Raw genomic sequence first — 23,465 nt, forward strand, 5'->3', positions numbered from 1 at the left:
AAAAATTGTCATTTTAGCTTACAGAACGTGGGAGTTGCAGATCTGCTGCTGCCTTTGTGAGTTTGTTTGTTTGTGTTATTGTGTGACATCTGTTTTCAAAGGTTAGTTTGGTTCACCAAAGTCACAAAAGAACACAAACAAACTAACAAATGGAGGAGGCAGCAGATGAGAAACTCCAATGTCCTAAAAGGTAAAATTACTGATTTTGCCTATGGAGTTTGGTTGGTTTAGAAAGAGCAATATTTGGCTTTGTTATTTGGGGGTGTGCCAGCCATCTACTGTACACTGCAGGTAATACACTGACGATGAATGGTACCTCACACGACCTGACATCAATTAATATGAACTATCCCTTTAACAACACTCATGAGGGTGACTTATATGATAAATTTCAAGAGCTGTTTTGAGTTTTTTACCCCACAAACTCACCACAATAGAAGAGAATTGTCATCACTGCAAAATCTTCATTGCAACATACAATACATACATTGTTCTTACATATGCATTCATTTTTCACTTATTATATACAGTAACCTAGTTGTTGTGTGCATTTTTGTCATTAAGCGCAATACATTTTAACAGACTGATTACTTCAAGTGTCCATCAGCTCCCACATTCATACTGCATCTTTCCACATCAGTCTTTAAGACACCTTTTTGTTTAATTTCAAATAGTCAGTTGAAAATAACATTTCTACATAGGAAGTGCAATATCACATCGTTCAGCTCAGTCAGATCAATGTGTCACATCACTGCTGTCCTGCTGCCATGATGCTGCATCGTATCTAACAAGCCTTAAGTCTCACAGGCTCCAAGGACATCAGTCCCACCCAAAGGTCTCTGTCAGTCCTCCACTGAGCACACAGTGTTTCCCTTGAAGCCTTGTGTGTCTTAGTAGTAATGCACCCTTCCAATAGTCCCCGTCCCCGTCCCCAGGATGTCAGGCTGGCCGTTCCTCCAGATCTCACGTATGATCCGTTCCCTCTCCTCCAGCCGCTGGGCCCTCTCCAGCTCCTCAGCTGATGTGAACACGTTCACGTTCAGTGTCCCGTCTGATTGGGTGGTATGATTACCAACGGGGATTTCTGTGCTGGGCAGAGGGACAGGCACCTCCACATCTTCCCCATCTTCGTCTTCATCATCCTCACTCTCCTCATCTTCCTCGCTGATGTCCTTTAAGTGTTTTTTCTCAGGCGTGGAGGGGGCGATGTTGGTCCGCGGCTTGCAGGAGATGCGGATGACCAGGAGGCAGAGAGTCAGCACCAAGCCGAAACACACTCCAAGCACAAAGTAAAGGCCAAAGCTCTCTGGGTTTGCTATAGAAAACACAAAAATGAAACATCAGAGAGAAGAAAATGCTAGTTGTTGCATTAATTAATGTATTGCTTTTGCGTTAAATCATGCATAAGATAGAGTTCATTCTTACATTTCTGATATTTAATGAAGTAAAGCATAAATGTTTTCCTTTGTCAGTTAGTGTGCATCACAATTATAGAATAAAACAGATAGAAGCTTACAAAAATGCAGAGGGATAACATTTTGGAAAGGGAATATCAGCTGGCGCACTTATTAAAAAAAATCCCTGTGACAACATGCGCTGGTGGTTAACGAATGAGAGGGTTAGGCAAACAAGTTTCAGCTCTTGTTTTGTAGCCGCGTCATCATACACAGAGCAATGTAACAGCATGACAGCCTGTAAAACTCACAAACCAAGTCTCAAAATCACCACAAAACTGACTGTGCCAGCCAGCCACTTCACCACAGCGCACTGTGGAGCGTGCAGGGCAGGTGACACACTGCAGTGGCTGACATGCTGTCGGCAGCTTGGCGGGTGATGCTCTGCAGTGCACTGTGATTTTATACCTCAACTATAAGTTGGAGGAGGCACACATTTACCTTCTGCCTGTATGAAAATCTGATGTTTTCACATCACAGAGAGACATTAAAACATGAGTATTACTGGTAAAACATACACCTGTAAGCTGATATAGAAATCGGTGTGGTGCACTGAACTGAAAAAAACTGACAAAATTCTGAGTCAGGTTCAGCTCTAAATGAGTCATGTATTGATTCATGATAATTCATGTATCTTTGCCATAAAGTATTACTAAGATCACTGACACAGGTCGAGGCATTGCGCTGAACTTAATGTGTGACTCACCTTTAATGTGTGCATATGCAGCTATGCTGTTGCTCAGGAGGTCCATTTCTTTTTTCTTCGCATCCATGGTGATCTTGACTTTCTTTCTTGGCCTTCTTCACACCTGAAAAACAACAAACATATGACACACCATATTAAGTCAGTCTTTGGAGCGTAATTCAGCTAGACACCACACAAGCACTCTTCCAGGTGCTAAAAGCCTTTGAAATATTTCCCAGGCACCCTTCCTCCAGTGTCAAGTTCTGTGCAGCGCCTGAATGTCAAACCCACTGACCACGGTACTTTTTCATGCCTTCTGGTGGGTGGGATGAGGCCTCCAAGTGTCAAACAAAAGCTCCTCTGTGTCCCCTAAACTACCGGCTTCAACTGGGATCATCATAACGCATTTGGCACATGGCACTCGGCCTGTTCTGTTCTCTCTGAACCATGACAGCCCTCCATAAAAGAGGTCAAGAGTCAATTTTCCAAGTAGCCACAAAGGACTCCTTCCTGCCTGATGGGACTCCCAGATCAATTTGTGGAGCGCAGACTAAAAGGCCAGAGTGTTGTTGACTCATTTTGTATTGTTTGGATATTGTGTCCCTGACATTTAAACTGTCTGTCCCCCTTGTTTCCTGTGGGTCTGACGAGCTCTATTGTGTTTTTAACAGCTCCTGCGTGCAGTCGTGACTCCTGACACTCCCAAGGAAGTCTTTCTTAAAATGAAACCTGCAGAACCACAGACCAGATGAGATACAAGAACAATTCATGATCACTCTTCTTTGCAGTCTGTTTTTTATTTTCAGCTATTGTCTGTGCACTCTTGGAAATAAAGGTGCTAACTAGAACCATAAAGTGTTCTTTGGATTGTCTGCAGAGGAGAATCTTTTTTGGTTCCTGGTAAAACATTTTATAAAGCATCCACTTGGAACCTTTCAGGCATTTCTAGATCCCAACATAAAGGGTTGTACCAAGAACCATCTGTGAAAGGTCTCACCCAGAACCCCCTTCTACAAAGAACACTTCTGTGGTGTAATTGTTCCACCCAGAACCCAGTCTGAGGGTTCTATCCAGAACCTGTTCATATTCCAACGGTTTCATCTAGAACCCATCCATACGGTTCTACCAAGACCCCTTTTATATTATGTTACAAAAACTTCTGGCTATGCCTTGACAAAGTTACATTGAAAAAGGTTTCTTCAGATGAAAATGGTTCTGGATAGAACCTCAGCCATTCAGGGAGAACCCTTTTGGAACCCTTATATAAGAGTGTATCCATCCCTCTGTGTTACCTTCGTGTTACCTCCTCACTCAGTAGCTTTTGTCTTCAGGAGAAACAAGCCTGTTTCTCATATATTTATTGGTTTTTCGTGCACTGAATACCAAACCAGGGTCACGTTGTGCTACTTGGTCTTTCTGCACTTCCTCCATTAAGCTCCCCTCCTCCTCCTCCTCCTCCTCCTCCACCCCTGCCACCCTTTCCTGCTGACTCTGGCTTTTCTCCTCCACTTTGTGAACAATTTCCACCTCCCTGGCTTGGTGACATCATGGTGTTGATGGTAACAGAGGGGAGACCAGTTCAAAATAAAAGGAGGAGCCTTTAATCCTTCCAGCTAATGTGAGCGCCGTTCCCCCCTAACATGTGCTTTGTGTTGTGGCTGGCTGTTCACGTGAAATGATGACGAACTCTGCAGTCGCCCCGCTCTAACCTGTGTGCACTGCTCGCTAAGTCGAACCACATGTCGTGCCGATGCCCAGATCATATGGATGTCCTCAAACTGCACAAACCACATGTTTGTGTTTGCATTTACCTCTGAATTGCAGCCACTGATAACCTCGGAGGCTGATTTTTGTCATGATATGAATACCTCAGTGATTTATGCAGCATTTGTGCTTATTTGTTGATGCAGCTTTCAATAAAATTCAAGCATAAAACCACACATGTGTAAACCATATGTAATGTGGCCCACTAATAAACTTTAAAACACAGCAAACATAAACAGAGAAGGGAGTGCAGATTAAGTATAAAACTTACCACAAAATGAAACTTTGCAGCACGTCCTCAGTGCCAGCTCATAGTTGGAGAATGGATACAAAATGATCACGCTCGTCTCTCTGTCTCTCCCTTGCTGTTGGATCAGGGCCTGTGATCTTTGGTCCTCCGGCTAAACAGACAAGAGCAAACACACACACACACGCACACACACACAGATGTCAGGCTACATTAGATCCAAACTCACTGAGGCGTCTGCAATGCAAACAACGACAGTCCTATTGCAGGAGACACGGTCCAGCAGGAGACTAGAGACAGGCTTTTCAGTTTTCAGTGCCTTTAACTGTGCTCTCTTGTGCTCACACAGGATAAAATGCACTGAGACTGGTCCAGGTTAGACTGTATACTCCAGTATGAATTACATTAGACACATAATTATATTGTATAATCAATACACTTGGTAAAAACTGTATTACCAGAAAGAAGACAGTTTTACTTTGTGCTCCAGGAGTCACCAATTTTTAGTTCTGGCTGAAGATGCCTTTAATGTAATCATATTGGTAAAATGTCTGCATGGGCTCGAACTATAGTTTGTCTCAAGTCTTTACCTTCAAATCTCAAGCAAGTCTGAAGTTGCTGCGGTGAGAATCAATTGTGTCTCGTCCCTGCTACAAGTCAAGCAAGTCAAGAAAATTTAAATGAGCTAAAAGACAGCGGTCGTAAAAAAACACTCAACTGGGAAGTATTAAAGTACAGATACTTCATAGAGTTTTCAGGTATCTATGCATGAGTATTTATTTTTATTTTATTTTTAATTTACTTTTTTAAACTTTTCTCCCTGTATTTTAGCATGAAAATTTGCACTTTCTGCTCCTTACATTTTCAAAACAGGTGTGTTTAGTTTTAATGTATTTGAGGAGAATTATTGATTATTTTTATATTGCAACATTGTGTGCTATCCAACATCAAGATTCATGTAAAACTAAATGGATGGAACAATAATATGTAGAAAAGATGTTTTCTTGGTGTCTTCATCTGTGCAGAACAGATGTAAGAAGACAAAAACTACGTAACATGATATAACGAGACAAAACAGACAAGAGACAGAGACTAGACTGTGGAGAAAAGCTGAGGTTTGCTTAACTTTGCACAGAAACAGCTGTTAGAAATGTTCCTCAGAGGGCTACTTTTTGCTTTTATTCTTTGAGTACATTTCACAGCTTGTATTTTTTTGCTTTAGTAAAGTAGTTGAGTCAGTATTTTTTTTTTACTGAGTAAAGAATCTGTGTACTTTTGCTACGTCTGACAAGTGGAAAACATCACAATGAATGCCAAAAGCTGAATATTGTAAAGGGACTGACAAAGACACATGACATAGACACAACTTTCATAGGCTATACAGGGCCATGACGTGCTACAGTCACCACAAAATTTCACAGCACAAATCCTCACAAAGCTGGTTTAGAAGCTATTTCGACGTGTCCCAAAATAAGTTTGTCCTCTTTTGAAAAGTATGTGCAATGTAGTAGCTTTATGTATCATTATATATAATATATATAATTCTATGTTATTATATACTGAGTCTAAAACAGGAGGCAGACACAATAAGTGGAAGAATACATACATAAACATATATATGTATTTATAGTTTAATGTGTGTCAAAATATGCAGTTTTCCCTTCATGTCTCTAGCAACTCAAACCACGACCATCTTTCTCAAATCTGACAACAAGAGCCCCAGAATCACTTTCCTTTACTCAATTCAAGCCCTATAACTTGCTGGGGGTCAGTGCTTTACATGCCAGGTGGGAGATTGAGGGCTGTGAAAAATGCTGCGCTGTGAACTTTTCTAACTCGTAGGCCTGTTTAGGAAAAAGCTCCTCTGCCAGCTGCAGTTGGTTTAGCAGAGCCTCTGTGCTTTCCAGGGCAGATTTTGATCTTGCTGACTCTTGGCAGATCCTATGTACACCACAGAGCGCCTGACTGAGACAGCGCTCGGGGGCTAAGTGACAGAGCAGTCACTATGGCAACATGCTTTCCAGGCCACCCCCTCAGTCAGTCCCCATGGGAGCGAGACGATGGGCCTTTTGTTTCTGCGGTGCACCGTAGGGATGGACCTATGTGCTGTCTTCCTGTTGAGCTTCCTTCCTTTATTTTCAATTAGGAACAAGTTCATCTCCTCCCCCCTGCAGAGCCTAATCCCTCCCTGCTAATGGAATCTATTCATCATTATCCAAGCAGAGCTGAGGAACATGGGCTCTCAATGAGATATTTTGTTTTTGTCTCAAGGGTAATAAAGCGAACGGCTCGAATGACTACAGCCGCTCCTCAAGCCAAGGTCAAAGTTAATGATTGGACACCTACAGTACAGTAACTGGCCTCTTCTCACACTGGAATGCAGCAAACCTGAGCTTCATCAGGACTCGGGCGTCTCTTAAACTGATGGTTAATAACCACTGGAGACCTGTTTAAAGCCTATCTAAACACTAATTATCCTGCCCTGTTGTTTTGTTGTGTTTTTGTTTTACCCCGAGAAGGAAATTATTAACAGACCTTCTCCTCCCCAGCTATGTACTACCCCATGACTCAACCTTCAGTCATTTTCTCCAAGTGACCCAATTTGCTTTTTCTACTGCAGATGTTGCCCTACCCTACAGCCTTGAAGAGGACACCTTAATTATAACAAAGCAGTCATACATTAGTGATTTAATGTTTCATTTTGTCCTATCATGTTTTAATCAAACTTACAGTAAGCTGCATCATAAACTGCCTGGTAAACATTATAAATGAAAATAGCAGTTCTCAAATTATGGCCCTTCCTGACATAATCAAATATTGACAATAACCATAGCAGCTTAACTCAAAAATGCAATTATAATAGAGCAGATTGTAATGATATTTCAACACTTTGGGCCAGGATAGCTATAAACAAACAAACAAACAAAGTTTTGCACTTCTCACACTCTAAACTGCAACTTTTGGTGACAGCAGACTGGTGGGAGCATTCGCACCAACTGCTCTGCCATAGAAGTGAGAATATCTCAAGAATCAAGACACCGTATGGTGTTATTGTGTGGCAAGACTGCATAAAATTTCAGTTACAGAAAATAATTTCAGTGCATTTGTGTTTGGACTGGTCGTTTATGGCTTGCAATACAAGCTTTCCTCTGCCTTTCATTATCTAGATACAAATAATAATTATATCTGCAGTTGAATCTATTAAAGGTGCAGGAAGTGATTCTGGAGAAAGACATTTGATTGTTAAGTCTCATTCCCAGGTCATGAAATACTGACATGACAATCAACAATCAACTATCTTACCAACCTGTGACTGGCCAAAGTCTCCGATCAAGGGCTAGGTTTTCTATCAGCTTCATTTGACTGGGCATGGCTGTGTATCCCAGATGTTGCTCTCTGCTTTGCTCTTCTTCTATTTTTGGGTTAGGGTTATGATTAGGGTTTGGGTTAGGAGGAAATTTTCTGTCTTCTGTTGCAGTCACAGAAAAAAGAGGAAGCCATTTAACTGTGTAACCACAGTAGTAGCAGAAAAATCAAGGAAAGAGGTCATCAATCAACAAAACCTGAGTAAGTAAACAGAATCAGGCAGCCAAAACACTCCACTATAGGACAGATGAAAACCATGGCGCAGACTCGACATGTTCAATGGAATCAAGGAGTAACAGCCAGATGACTTGAATTACATTATGCTTAAAGGTTATTATTGGGTTTGGGTATCTATGTTTTTATATCCTCATAACTGAAATTCTACATAAGGTCAGTAAAACTTCCGTAAAACGACTCAATTTGACTCTACTCCAATGCAGATAGCGCTACCTAAATGTAGGCGGAGCTGTCGTTATTATAAGACCTTTCCAGCAGTTGGGAAACAAAATACACTCAGGAGCTTTGCTTTTTCTTGTCTTGAGAAGCTGCAGGCTTTATTCACTGACAAACTCAAAACTATAAAAAACGTACATTGCCCAATTTTAGTTATTATAGAACTTTTGCCTGATGTTGCCAAAAATAAACCGCCTTTAAACAAAAGAAACAGGAAAGTTAAAATGTAATTTTCCAATGATCTAGCCACACCTGTGGCCGCACGCGTCTTCGTGCCACATCTCAGCTCCTGTGACGTTAATGTTTGGTCCTATTTTTTGTCCCTGCTTAGCTTATCGTTTGCTCTTTTCCTGGCTTCATATCCTGAGGTCGAACACTCAGGCATCCCTTTCCTGAATCCTGCACGCTGCTGACTATTAAATAATCATTAACCCATCCTGACACGGCTTTAACTGCGTGAGATAAATATGTCTACATGTCTTTATCTCTTATTAAATCCAAACAAAATATAATTCCAGAAAAAAATTATAAAGGTAGCTCAGCTAATTCTTCCCAAAAATCTGTCCATCAGCGTTGAGTTATTTATGTAAGGTCACAGCAGAAACTGTGGTCAGACTGAAGCCAGCATAAACACTGTCTGGTGTGGTGTTGTGGCCCGAGAAGAGGTCAAACACTATTTCTGACTGAGTATTGTTTACTTTGGTTTGGATGGAGGAGGAGCTGGAGTGGAAGAAAAACTCCAAACCATCATGTAGTGTGATATTTTTGTTGTCATCCACTTGGAGATAACCACAATGGCCCTTCCTTCCCACAAGGTTTGTCCCTTTTCCGCACGGACAACATCCAGGTTGAAGCCTTTCTTCGACATCATTGCTATTGTCTAAGATAAGTATGTTAAGACAGAATGACTGAGCTGTCTTCTGTACACAGACGTCGACCTGATGATTTATCAGCTGGATCCTGACAGGGGCAGACCTCCAAAGCAAAAGTTTGTCACAGAATAGAAGCACTTTCCCCTCGACTCTTAACCAGTAATACTTGTTTCATAAGCCATCCAACCACAATACTCCTCTTCCACAATGAAGAAATCATGTCAAAGTCATAACCCTTCGGTGGAATTTATGCAGGGAGTCAAGCCACATTTGATTTATATACAGAAGATGAAAAGGTCAGATTACACAAGGGAGCAAGTCGGTGTTATTTACTCATTGTAATGACACACGCCGAACCACAGAAGGAAAGAAATATTTTCAATACCTCGAATTTCTGTGCAGCCGCAACAATTCCTGGCACAACGGATGGTTTTTCTGTGGTTCCCCTGGGATAAAGCTTCACAGGCTGAAAATCGCTTGAATTTAATCACATTTCATTGTTTTCTGTACGCACACAGGCTCTTTCTAGATCACAGAAGCTGCCATTAGAATTTATAGCATCTCACATAGTATTTTTTTGCTCTTGATTATGTTCATTAAAACGTTCTTGCTTTGATTCTGTGGCTGCTACTGAAAAAAATCCAGTCTGGTCTTAATGATGCACAGCATCAAACAAACCAGTCTGGGTTCTGGGACATTCTTCAAAAGCGGAACAAAACCGAATATTGTCTATTTTGATTTTTACTCTTCATTTATGCTGAGAAAATATATTTTAAAAGATCAAACTCTTAGATATTAAACCTTATAAGCGATCATATTTTTATTAACTCAGCTCCTTCAGATATAAAATCTGATGGAGAGCATCTGATAATGCAGCTGTCAAAAAATAGAAAGCTTAAAAGTTCTTAAACTGTATTCCCACCTTGTTTAAACCAGGAAGTGAGACTTCGGGTATAGATAACCCTTTCTATGTCTGATTAAATCATATTTTTGTAAAACGAATCTGGTGTCGTTGGCGGAAATCTTGGACACAATTTTAAAGGACCAACATTTTCATAAACAATCAATTTTAAAACAAAGATTATTATAATAGCTCCTTTTTATAGCTATGTTAGCCAGCAAGTATAGATAATTTTTTAAAAAGGTTTTAAAACATTTTTAAATTGTGTAAAGTTGTGCATTCTTGTCTAGGACACTGTCTGTTATATTTGTTATATATATATATATATATATATACACACACACATATATATATGTATATATATATATAAAACATATATATCATATATATAAATCCTTAAATAATACATATTAATCAGACTGGAATTAAAGTGTTGGTATCAATAATTTTTTAAAGTTTCTTTGATGAGACATGATTTGTCCCAGTTCTCAAGAGAGCGTGTATAATTTATTTACCATTTCCAGCTTTGCAGAGCATATTCTGAAACTCTATGTGTTCCCCTTATATAAATACACTGAATCAAAGCTTGGACTTGGCTCAGTCATTCTCTCACACATGAAGAAATTCTTTCAGTAGCTGATGAAAGGTTAACAGCAACCTTCAAACTGCCAGAGAATCTGAAACTGTATCACAATAGTGTCTGCTGGATGTCCCTACAAGCCATTCATCACACACCTGTAATCAAGCCAGGGAACTGTCTCCAAACACTAAAACATAATGGAACTTCAAACTCTCCCCCAAAACAGCAGAGGTGCAGGCGATCACTTTCCACGCAGTAAACAGAAACATTGTCCAAACCCACATCTCAGCTCTCAGTGTCTGTGAAAACACTCATGAGGGTCCACAGAGGTAAGGTAATTTCATGTGGAAGCCACAGCGAGGTTTTCTTCACATCCAAGAGGGTTGCAGAAGGACATTTTAGGAGAAACTAAGAGTGCATTTCTTCTCAGTTCCTCCTGACATGAAGATCTTTGGTTTCACGCTGTGTGAACTGTTAGTGCCGCTTCCCTCTTGTCAAAGCCTGCCAGAGTATCTGACTGAGAGGAAAACTGTTGCATTTGGAAAAAGGACAGGCATGTGGTTGCCATCAGGACAGAGACATGAAGCACCAGGTGACGGCCTGGGTCAAAGAGTATTTGCAAATACTTAGAAAGTTGGTTTTATTGTCTGTTCATGTGCTGGAGCAGTGAGCTATGTCAATGGGAATATAATTATGAACTAAAACACTTTGAAACAACCACATATGGATTTTTGAAAGTAAAGAAACATCAGATGGCTCCCTGGACACCGTGTAAAATGAGTTAAACAGGTCACAGAACATAAAATATTATACCTTCAATTAGCACACATTGGCAGAATACAGAAAAAATGGGATATAATGTCCATGAGTAAGTTTTCATTTGTGTATAATCACATGAAAATAAGTTTTGCTGTGTTTTCATAACCTTAAAATGCTTTATATCTACAGAAGGCATGGATCCGTTTCTGTGTAGGCCGCTGAGATGCACCGGCATGTGTTTACAGTAGCCCAGAATGGACATACCAAACACTGGCTTTAGTGAATTTCAAATGCCAAATAGCCTATTCTCCAGATCTTGATTTCAGCTGCATTTTTCCACTCTCTTGAGCAAAAGGTTACAAGAATTGCGTGAGGCAGACCCGGCCTGCACAAATGCCTGAAGACATTGAGGACAGTCCAGTTTCGACCTTGAAAACAGCAGTTGAACCAGGAAAAACGATCTGATATCTAAAACAAACTCTTGGTAGAGGTCCAATTTAGGTTAGAAGATGCTATTTTTTTGAGGTAGAGAAACACACAATGTTCTGATTGAGTTGCATTTTTATTGTGTTTGGGCTTTTAAACTGATTAAAATCTGAATTTTAGGCTTCATGTAATCCTAGCTATCTTCATCAGGAGATAGAGTTCGCTCACTTATCATGGAACTCTTTGACTTCAGAGAACAAGCAAGTGAGGTGTCTTTGAGTGCAGACTATTTCATCAACTGTTTCATCAAAACCTGGAAGAAGTTTTTCATCACAGCATTCAGAGACAACCTTTAGTAAAGGAGGCTGTAACACTAAATTGATGTGAAAACTCCCCACCCATCGAACACAGTCTATAGGTAAAACAGCACGTTTTAAATCATATTTGACCCTGATCTGAACTACAATGTGCTGCCAGCTGCAGAGACAAACAGCTCCAGTGAATGCAAGGTTAGAACTTGCCCAAGTTTTATTAAGTTTCCTCTTGAGTGGGTTTTAACTGGGAATAAATTTAGATCTAAACCTGTGTTGTTTGTGCAGCATTCAAGCTTTCGCATTCTTGTTCCATTAGACGATTCAATCTTATCCAAACTTCTTGAATATGGTTTGGTGTCTGATATACAGTTGAAAGAAGGCTTTGTTTTGCTGCATGTGTTGATGTATTTGGCTTTGGGCATGTACTTTATTTGACATACACTCAATGAACAACAGCTTCTCTTTCAAGGACAATTTTTTTTTCCAGCAGTAAACACAGAATCAAACCAGTCAGGCATTGTCAGATAGTTATTTTTACTTAAGACGCTGCACTTTTCCACAAGAGCAGGGTTGTAAATCCAACATGACTCAGTGTGCCAACGTGACGCCAGCCTGGCTCAGAGTAACTGCAACCCTTGCCCCGATGAATCCCTGCGTATCCTCGTGTCATAAAAAGTGAGCCACAGTGCACTGCTTGTCCTGTGAAGGGCATATTTTGTGGGCTATGGCAGGTAATGGTAGGGTAATGGAGATATGGGACTGAGCTAGGGGTTAGGGCAAGTGGTTAATAGCACCCAGATGTGTTCCTGATGTGAGGCAATGCCAGAATGCTTTACTATGTAAATCAAGAGGAGATATCCTATGTACCATCTTCATACTGACGTTATCGTGGTCCCAATCAAGCAAATCAAGCAGTGCTCATGGCAGTAGGAAGCCACGCTGGAACCACAGCTGTGTGTGTGTTTGGGGTTTATTTGTGTGTTTAGTGTGTGTTGACAGTTCCTGCTTGTCTGTGTATGTTCCTGTATGTTGAAACTGATTCGTACGAACATTCCTCTGTGATTCTCTAAAGTGCAGCGGGATTTACATCAACCCAAACTCAAGACCTCCAAAAATAGAGCCGTGATCTCACTCTTTTCATCGATCTGGGCCACCATCCAGCAGCTCGCCAACACCACATACTGTATCAATTACATGGACTCTGCGGATTATTCTGTGACACAAAACACGTGTTTGCCCTTTATGTGATTGGGTCCGTAGCATTAACTCTCGCATGCCGCTCATGAACATGGTGCAGCTCCATGAGATTTAGGAGGTTCATAAATGTTGTTGTGACAGGAACTGTTTGTGTAGTAAAAGTGAAGGCTGGTGCCTGTTTTCATCTTTTTAAAAGGACTTTTTGAAATGGCCTATATGACTTTTATGATCTCTGTCAGCCACCAGCATTAAACACAGAGACGTCAACAGTATTATCATCGGTGTTGGTACTGAACTGAATAAGATAGTATAATATTTTTTTTACTATAGAAATAAGGAAATAAATACATCCCTCTGAGCAGATCCAACAAATGTCTACTGAAAAGGCCTACGTGTTGTTTTGTCATTGGTTCAGGGGCCACACACATCCCAGTTTAATCTCAATTTAATCTCCTCCATTTTTCCCCCTTTCATTCGGTGTAAAGAAGTACAAGTGCATTCTGAAAACAGTCGCAATTAATGAAGCATCCATTTATCAGGGCATATGATTTCTGCAGCCTTCAGCATGTGTTTCTTTACAAAGATGATCGCCCTCAGAGGAGGCTATGGCTTTGATGTTGACGCTAATTAGTTAGCAATAAGGTCTAACTTTCACAGCTGCATCGCTGATCTCTTGGCTATGACTAAAACCAGACTACTGTTTCCTCAAACCTGCCAACAATCCATTTATCTTCTCTGTTTTCAGCTGTCCTTGCAGGTTCTTGTATTTTTCCTCATGATTAGTCTGATGGTGGCGCAGAATATTATATGCCTTAGCCCCTGAACCAATGACAAAACAGCACAGAGACCCTTTTTAGTGGACTTTACTCCAAAATGTGCTGTGAACACATCAGGCACAGTGGCTTCCCAAATACTTCTTTGAAGAAATAGGAACTAGTCCATTTTTCTTGGAAAAATGGACTAGTTCCTATTTCTGTGTCTGCTTTTCTATTTCTGTGTCTGCTTTTCTCCTTTTTGACAAACAAATTCATACTGGCAGCTACCACATGTACAGTAGTCCACACTTGACAATGTTGTGTCACATACCCTGTGTGGAAGCATGTGGGAAAAAAGAACCTTTTTTGCAGAAAGCATTGTTCAAGGGTTGTTGAAATCCTGGAAAAGTCCTTTCATCAACAGTTCATCAAGAGTTTTTTTGTACCAAAATATAAAGGATTCTCGGTAGAACCCTGTTAATGGGTTCTACATAAAAACCCTTGTAATATAAATAAGTTCCACTGGGTGGGTTCTAGATAAAACTGAAAAATTAAAAGGTTCTGGGTAAAATCCTCTTGTTAGGGTCTAGATAAAACTCCTGGAATATGAAAGAGTTCTCTCTAGAACCACCAGATTAAACACTTGAAATCTACAAAGGTTCTTGCTAGAACCCCCTGGATGGGACCTTGTTGGCACCATTAGAAGGTAGAAAGGTTCCCAATAGAAGCACCAGAGAGGGATCTGGGGGGAACCTTCCACAGATGGTTCTATGTATAGCCTTTTGTGTTTGGTTCTAGGTAGAACTCTCTAAAAGGGTTCTGGGTGAAACTTAACAGGAACCAAAAAGTGTTCTCCCTTTCTTGTTCTAGTTAGCACCTGTATTTCTAACAGTGTGGGTCAGCACAACCTCCAGTGGACAAATCAGGAAGTGCAGTGCATTTTATTGGAAAATTTAAATTAATGAATTCTCTGCAATTTTTACACTTTGCAAAGTCAACCAATGGGCCGCGTTGAACCGATTGGTGGGTTGGTTGTGGTCCACGAGCCTATGTTTGAAACACCTGTTCTAGGACATTACATATATATTTTTTCAGACTGTGTGTTTAATACTGCCTCCAGACTGTGACTAACTAATGTTGGCTCAACTCTCTTCTGCTAATATTGTTTTAAACAACAAACATACTGAATACATGATGTTTTAGTCTGCTGCATCCTGTTTAACCAAATATTCACACACTTTAAACCAAATAAAAGGCCACAATTTCTATGCATGTTCAAACACATGTTCTTTTCACGTGTCTTTTGGTTTCTGTTTGCTCCCCTTCGTGTGTGTCCAAGATAGGAGTGTAAGCTTCGGCTAACCCTCTGGACTTAGCATGTCAAAAATCTGCCCGAGCCTGAACAGGGGAGTGTCTTGACCAGTGAAGCTCCTAATAGACAGCAATAAGCCCTGAGCCCTGTAAGACATCAGCGGTTTGACGGGAGCTTTGCTAAACACAGATTCTGAGAATCATCATTCATCAAACTCCCCTTTCACTGGTACTCTAAAATAGCATATTGGTTACTTAATGTTAGTGAGATTAGAGTTGCGGTAAGTAGAACACAAGTTCTTGTCATTAATTTTTTCATTTAGATCTACTCATAATGTCACTGTTCATATTTAAATGAATAATGAGTTTATGAACAGAATAACTTCATCAAAGAGAATCATTGTTAAAATGCACTGAACAAACTTTTTGCTGTTTATAAACTCTCCCATCTGATGACCATACTGTTGTATATTTATGAGTGTTTGAAAAAGGCATTAATCAAACCCAACTGCTGCATGGAAGCAATAAGCAAAGACACACTGATCTAAACAAAGACTGAATAAGAAGAATGGGACGTGGCACCTGAAAAGTGAAAAAGTGAAGTCAATGTGGAAGTACTTTAAAACTGCATTCTTTCTAATGGCCATCAGGGGGCGACTCCCTACTTCTCACTTGATCTATGACCTCAGTAAACATTTTCTTAACAAGTTTATGATCTCAATTGCTAGTTTCAGGTCTTCTTCAATACAGCATGATGTTTATTTTGTTAATTCTTGTCTCATTTAGAGTAAAATAGATGATATAAAGCAGGGTTTGCTTTAGGGGGAGGCTACATGGTTACTGTCAAATCGCTACCCTCTTGTTCAAACATGATCACTTTTTGCACCAAAAACCAAGACAGCCACAGCCATATTACCAAACTAGAGGCTAAAAGCCTTCAAAAGTCCACAAAACAATGCTTGACATCATGGTGGCTATGTACACTTTTATGCTTTTAAAGCAAAAACAGGATAAAAAAGTCCAACCAAGAGTCCAATCAGAATCATAGGTCAGTTGAGGTCAGTGTGATTTATGTCATAATTGAACTATTATTCTCTGCTAAGATACAGATTGCTATGGTGTTTAAGTGAGCCACTGTTGAGCTATGGTTTTACAAATGGTCGGGCTAGACTTTAAGTAACACTATCTTTAGCTAGCCTTGAGTTTCGGAAAAGGAATAAACAAGATGGGAGACCTGCATCATGAGATCATAACTCTGTTTAATTTATGCATAATGAAACTTTTCTATTCACATTTCCATAGGTGTAGTGCTGCCAGAGCGCACTGGAACATTGCTCCACCCCTGATTTTGAGGAAACAGAATATTAGCAGTTTATATGATCTGTTTTTGGTAAATGGCACCGATTAGACAGAGGGCAGTTTTTGCGGTACTCATGTAGACTGACTACTATGTAATATTCTCAACACGATAAAACTATTCATGAAGTCAGGCTCACATTTGACCATGTGGTCAGTTATAGTTAACTAATGTATGTAAATGTAAGAACAGTGGCTAAATGACCTAAAACAAGCCACTGTTTAAGTGTGTGCGTGTATTATAGGTGGTCTCTAACACTTAAACAAATAGCATTACACCTCTGTCTGGTGCACTAGTTTTCTGCACAATGTTACAAAACAGAACCTGAGCAAACAGCAGTGAACTGTTGATGCAGAATTTTCTGTATGTCCAAGTAATACCAGGACATTAGAGACACATTAGACTGTATGTATATACATTAAGAACCAAATTGCTGAACTCACAAATTACCTTGTTATTACTTTGGCTTTAATGGTCGAAGTTAATTAATTTTTTAATATAATAGAGTTCTCCTCGAGCCATACACTTAATGAGAAACTGAACATTAAAGGAGCTGCTCAATGCAAGTGACTGGGAGTACATCCACTGGGATTATTTTGTGACAACTATGCAAGACAACAGTGTTATAGAATACATCTCATTTGTATGCCTGCTGTATCAGCCAAATTCATATACTTTGTAGTTGCTCCAGGCTTTCTACAACATGGCACCACCACATGCTCTGGTCTCTGACTTTTATTTCTTGCTCATGAACATTATGATGAACACGAAAAACAGTCACGTTACCCCTATTCTTGCAGGGAGTTGTGTTTGTTTCTTGTCACTGTGTAAATCTGTCTGCGTGGGGCTCATTGCTCTAGACTTATCTTGGCTTTGTGCAGGCTGAAACTTTCTGTATCTCCTCCTCAAACAGATTGGTACCCTGGGAGTTTGGACAAGCAGCTCAAATCAGAGTGTGGCCTCTGACCTCTGGGTAAATAGAGTGAGTTAACAACCATCCTCGGGACAGATAAGACAGGCCGACTGATAAGTGAGGCAGAGGGGTTTTTGGGAAAAGGAAAGTCTGCTGGTATGATTAGCTCAGAGAGGTCATACAGAAGTCAACTCTTCCTGGCCAGCCTTGAAGGGGTTACTTAACTAAGCATTCACACTCATCCTATGGAGGGTTATCTGATTGACTGGAGGAGGTGCAGCTGAAGTGCGGCCGGCCCACTCAGATAGTGTAAATTAAAGGGGACCCCTGAGAGCAGCCCAGCCCTATTCAGCCTCCACCCATCACCTCCTTTCTGTCTGATAAGAGGTGCTAACCACCAACGTCCAGCGGAGAGCTTTGGGAGCTGAAGCATATGGTTAACTGCTGTCCTCATGAATGTTTCTATGAGCTCAAGTAAAAAAAGAGCAACAGCTGAAAAAGAAACAGAGCCATATGTCCCATGTGGACACTTTTCATGCTTCATTTTTGAGATCTCTGACCTCTGATGACATATGCCTTTTCTGGCCTCACAAAAAAACTCAACAAAAATATGAAGGCCACACTTCTGTTGTTGCTCCCATTTTCCATGGTTTAATGTAAAACATCTTCAGAAAAAAAGGTTTATTTCGCTCAAATTTTGTTCACAAATGCATTGAAATACGTATCAGTGAGACCTTCTCCTTTGCCAAGATAATCCATCCAGCTGAGGAGTGGCATAAGGAGATGCTGACAGGATTATGATGCAGATGTGTCTCTGACTGGTCACAATGAAAGGCTACTCTAAAATGTGAAGTTTTATTTTGAAAAAAAGACATTTATTACGCACTCAGCTGTATTACCAGTGGAGCGTACACAGGCTGACCAGATCTTAACATGAGTCATGTGATGTAACTTATGCAACATTACACATGTTGTTTAGGTTGTAAACTAGTAGCAGTTTTGTTAGGTTTAGGAAAAGAGTGAGAGGTGATTGCAATAGACATCATGTCCATAACAAAATTGAAATTACTCAAAAACTTTAAATAACTACATTGACATTTCTCTTCACACAGGACTTGAAACTTGGTTTTCTGGGTGAAATCCCTGTGCTTGGTTCAGCTTTCCATCCAACTTCTGAATGCAGACTTTCTCGATCTTATTACTTCTGCTACTTACTATGTCCACTAGGGGGCACTGCCTAACGATAAAAAGACGTTTTTGTCAGTTAAAGTTGCTTGCGCAAGTGACCAACACACATGTTTTTCTGGAGGGGATGGGTTCGCTGTTTCAAATAGAGCTACAGATACCTTTTTTTTCCCAGGAGGGCAAAGTCATAACCTGCCCTGCTCTGCCTCTGATTGGCTTGTACGTGTTGCCTTCATTGGTTGTGTTGGTTCAGTTTAGGGATGAGGAGTGTTCAGGGTTAGGGTAACAATATCAGCGTAAGCCAATCAGGGCAGAGCAGGGTGGGTCATTACTTTGCCATCCTGGAAAAAAAAAAAATGTAGCCCTGTGTGAAATAGCCATAGTTCAGCGCCTGTTAAATAATATTTCAAGGTAAAAGTGTACATTTTAGAGTGACCAGTCCAAGGAACATGTGTGCAATAACAATGCTGTTTGATCAGCATCTTGATATGCCACACCTGTCAGGTAGATGGATTATCTTGGCAAAGGTGAAGTGCTCACTAACAGATTTGAACAGATTTGTGAGCAAAATTTGAGAGAAATAAATCTTTTACGTGCACAAAATAAATCTTTTTTACTTCATGTCATGACAAATGTGAGCAAAAACAGAAGTATTGTGTTTATATTTTGTTAAGTATACAAAAAGGAACAGGATGTTTGCTTTGATTGCAACAAGGTGAGAACAAATTAATCACCACAAGGTTAGCCAATAATGTGCAGCTGTACAGGAAAGTCGTACCTCTCCTGTTTTGTCTCAGCTATAACTGCTGCATCAGTTCCTCTCATTGAATGTAAGCTGAAAACATGGCAGTGTTTTGAAAGATGCATAGTCTAGGACTAATAATAATAAAAACATAGTGCTATTGTGTAATAAAATATTGGCATCGTATGTAAAATGGCTTTATTGAAGTGTTTATGCCATTGTTGCCAAAAGAGTTTATCACAGCAAACAATCACACGAGGAACTCATTTCAAGCAGAGTAAAAACTTACAAGAGCTGTTGTGATTGAAACCAGATATCAAACTTTATAGCACATGGAAGTTTTCCCAAACACTCACCTCTAAACAAGCCTGCCAAGATAACATGAGCTGCAGAGCATTAAAACCGTGGACACTCAATTACAGCAAAACATCATCCATTGTGAAAGTTCAGTGACAGAAGAGCTGTGGCTCACTGGGGTTTCTATGGTTCTACACATACACTGAAATAAACTGTCAAACTCACCGGTCTGTGATGCAAAGAAGCGTGCTTCTGAAACTCCTCAGTCCACACAAAGCTTCAGGCAAACTGCAAATTTTCAGCCTCCTTTCCCTCCAAATTTTAAAAGAAAACACAGCATTACAAGCAGTCCTGACTGTTTCAGTTGATTCCCTGTTGCTGCAGTGGTCAAGTCCTGAAGAGCGTGTGTGTGTGTCTGCCTGAGCGTGTGTGTGTGTGTGTACAGAGTCTGGGGAAGAGGTGGTAACTTCCTCTCAAAGTTGGAGACGGAGTGAGTAACAGAGTTTTCTCTCTCCCGGCTCCAATCCACGAGAAGCAGGAAAAGCTGTCATACTATCCCCCTTTTCAGAAGGAAAAAAAGAGGAACAGCCTAAAAAGGGCAAGCTCGGGGAAGAGGGGAGGGAGGAGAGCAGTGGTTGTGTGTGTGTGTGTGTGTGTGCGTGTGTGTGTGTGTGTGTGTGTGTGTGTGTGTGTGTGTGTGTGTGTGTGTGTGTGTGTGTGTGTGTGTTTTGGGGGGATTGCCCTCTGTTGTTAAGGAAACAAGCAGAAAGCAACTCCGGGCAAATTAGCTCAAGTTTTTCCATGCACAGTCCAGTGTGACAGGAGAACAACAAAGACGCAATACAGTGTACGTGCAGCTGATGTGTAGCTGTGTGTAAATTCACAAGTTGCTTTGTAAATCTTAAAGAAATATCTCATTTGTTTTGGGTTTTTTTGGAAATACACTTGCTTTCTTGCAGAGAGTTAGATGAGAAGATTGAGACCACAGACAGTGTGAATTCATTTTTTTTTTTTTTTACTTATATTATGCTCCATTCTCTTTCTTTTTTGAGAATATTATTTAGCCAGAGTCATATTATTGTAGTTGACGGTGGAACTCGCTTTTGTTACTTCCAATACTCATTTGTGAGTGGAATGGTCTGTGAATTAATATACACATGTTCTGTATCATCTGAATGATTGTGTTCATAAATATCCTTCATTTTAAGGCCAAGTTCAAGTTATTTCAAATACATAAGTTCTGGTGGCTGGGGCCGGACCTCTCTGTGTGGAGTTTGCACGTTCTCCTTGTGTCCGGCTCACTCCCACAGTCCAAACCACTATAACAGGTTAACTGGTAACTCTAAATTGCCCGTAGGTGCGAATATGAGTGGTTGTCTCTCTGTATGTGTCAGCCCTGTGATGAACTGGTGAGTTGGCCAGGGTGTACCCCGCCTCTCGCCAAATGTCAGCTGAGATAGGCTCCAGCCCCCCGTGACCCATCAGAATGAGCAGTTTTGGAGAATGGATGGACATTGTCTGTCCAATCGATTTGCATCGTCTAAAACTTCTAAACTGACTAAAAGTTTGTCAGAATGGGCCCACCGGGAGTTAAAATATGGCTGCTTTTGACATCAAGATGTTTGAGGAGGTCATCTTAGGCTTTGGGAAACACTGATCAAAATTTTTATTTTATTTTATTTTATTTTTTTACCATTTTCCAAACAACTATTAATCAATTAATCTGAAAATAACCGTTAGTAGAAGCCCTAATATTGTCTATACAGGTTAGTATGCTCATTATTACTAACTATGCAAATTATGCTAATTGACAAAAAGATGCAAGTTAGCATCCAGCATCCAGACTGTACACTTCTAACATAAAACTTTGAGTTTCTTAGCATTTGCCAGTTAACAGTAGGGCTCTATTGGCTGGCAAATACACTAATATGGCAGAAACTGAATATACTAGAACCCAGAATGGACAAACCAAACACGTTTCATGGCCACCCTAGGTTCTCCTACCATCTGGGAATGGGAGAGTGACGCAGGGTGTTTGCAATCTGCAAGCTCACTGCAGGATGTTATTAAATCCTATGCACTGGTCCTTTCATGTGAAGCTAGGCCAACTGGCTACTCGCTTTAGCTCTATATTATACTGGACTGCAGTGGTACTGGTAGTTTTTATATAACTCTAAGTTAATAAATTCCCCAAAATATCACCCTATTTCTTTTAAGTGGACATGTTTTTATGCATCCAGTAAGGGAACATATTTATCCTCCTGGTGATCTTTTTCATGATACTATACACTCTAAATTTTAAACATCTAGTCTCTAAGTGTTTTCATGCGCTATAAACTACAGCACGATGACAGAAAATGTCATAAGAGCTGTCTCAGAATGTCTGGAGTTACAAATATACTGCTGTATGTATGTCTCAGTGATGATCTTATGCTGCCATGATGCTTCCAATACGATGAAGAATCTCCAAAGTTTTAGGTTTCTTTATATTTTAAGTGTCAATTCAGAAATGTTGTGAGCATTTGCAACTTATTACTGGAGCGTCGTTCCTCCCAGAACTGCAGTGCGCAGCTATAATGAGAAACCTATATGGCTCTGGTGAAAGCAGCCTCACACAAAACATGGTAAACATATAATCACAATAATATGTCAACTCCCATGCTGAAGGGGATGACATACTAATTGCTAACAGCTGCGAGCTACATGAAAAAAACTCTTCTGGTAGATTGCATCAATAATCGACCACACAGCTGAGCCAGCGCTGACAATAACATACATGTGAGTTCACAGCACACACTCTGAACTTGCGCTTGTCATAATTTTTGCTTTACAACCGACATTTCCTCAACTGTGAGAGCCGTATACCATCTCGGTGGGCTCAGCTGTAAATCTTCATGGCCACCAAGCTCCGTCTTGACCAAATTTTATTAAAGCCATACGCTGGTGAGGGCATAGTGACATTTTTCATTAGCGTTACCCCGAGTCTTCATGGGAAAAATAGGGCAGAAAAGCTGAGAGCAGTGAAATCAGTTCATTTTATTCCTCCAAGGGGTCAATGTTGGAGCAGAGCTGTTATTGTGCTACACCCTGCTGGGGCTTGAAAGAACATCTTGGTCTGTATCCCACATATTTCACTCATTAGCTGCTCGCTAACCTGAGCAGGCTGCATATGAGCGCAACAAAATCTTCAGTTCAGTTGAAATTGCATTGTATATTGCACCCATTGGGCTTTCAGGCTCATCACTCCAAATCAAACATCCTCCCACTGCCTCTTTCTCAAATTTCTGCTTTTCCCCATCCGCTCTTTAAAATAAAAACCCTGGATACAAACAAAACAAAAAGAAAAGCAGAAGGCACCTCTCCATATTGTTCCCTGTCAACTCGATCAATGAAGAGGAGGTGGTGTGAGGGCTGGAGCAGAGGGGTTTTTCAGGGAAAAGCAGAGTCCCTTCAGTGCCAGGATTTAAATGTTTCTCTGAGCTGCATCAGTGATCACATTCCTGCCTGGATCTCCTCATGGCTGGCAGATGTCCACCTGTCCCTGGGGCTGATTTATACTCCAACACTGGGTTGGTCTGAGGAGGGTGGATAAGTTAAGGGTAGGGGAATAGAGAGAAAAGAAGAGGAAAGAAAATGCATGAGAGAACAGAAGGGAGAAGAGGTGAAAATGAGGCTCAAAGAGAAATGGTCTAATTACAGGGCACCTACATGGCTTTCAAGGCTGACTTTTCCCTGGATCATGTCAGACAAACCTGGGTATTCAATGTAAATACACAGTATATCATGATAATCTGTTGCGGAGGCGGAAACAGGCGATGATATGTGGCTGATGACCGGGGAGGGTCTGTCTGCAGGTGGGGAAAGGATGAAACAAGAAGTGAAGGCGT

At 40.6% G+C, this 23,465-nt stretch overlaps 1 protein-coding gene across 1 annotated transcript; it reads right to left on the bottom strand.

Annotated features, from left to right (window-relative positions):
• Positions 1-444: 444 nt before the first annotated feature.
• On the bottom strand, positions 445-20,093 carry eva1ba (eva-1 homolog Ba (C. elegans)). The gene is made up of 4 exons (XM_084727073.1): positions 19,804-20,093; positions 4,175-4,304; positions 2,161-2,263; positions 445-1,315 (listed from the first exon to the last, which is right to left on the bottom strand). The coding sequence occupies exons 3-4, from the start codon at positions 2,225-2,227 to the stop codon at positions 891-893; spliced, it is 492 nt and encodes a 163-aa protein (XP_084583199.1). The 5' UTR covers positions 2,228-2,263; positions 4,175-4,304; positions 19,804-20,093; the 3' UTR covers positions 445-890.
• Between the last annotated feature and the right edge of the window lie 3,372 nt (positions 20,094-23,465).

The sequence above is a fragment of the Lutjanus erythropterus genome, chromosome 9, assembly GCF_056507025.1.
Source record: "Lutjanus erythropterus isolate fLutEry1 chromosome 9, fLutEry1.hap2, whole genome shotgun sequence".
NCBI classification, from domain to species: domain Eukaryota; kingdom Metazoa; phylum Chordata; class Actinopteri; order Lutjaniformes; family Lutjanidae; genus Lutjanus; species Lutjanus erythropterus.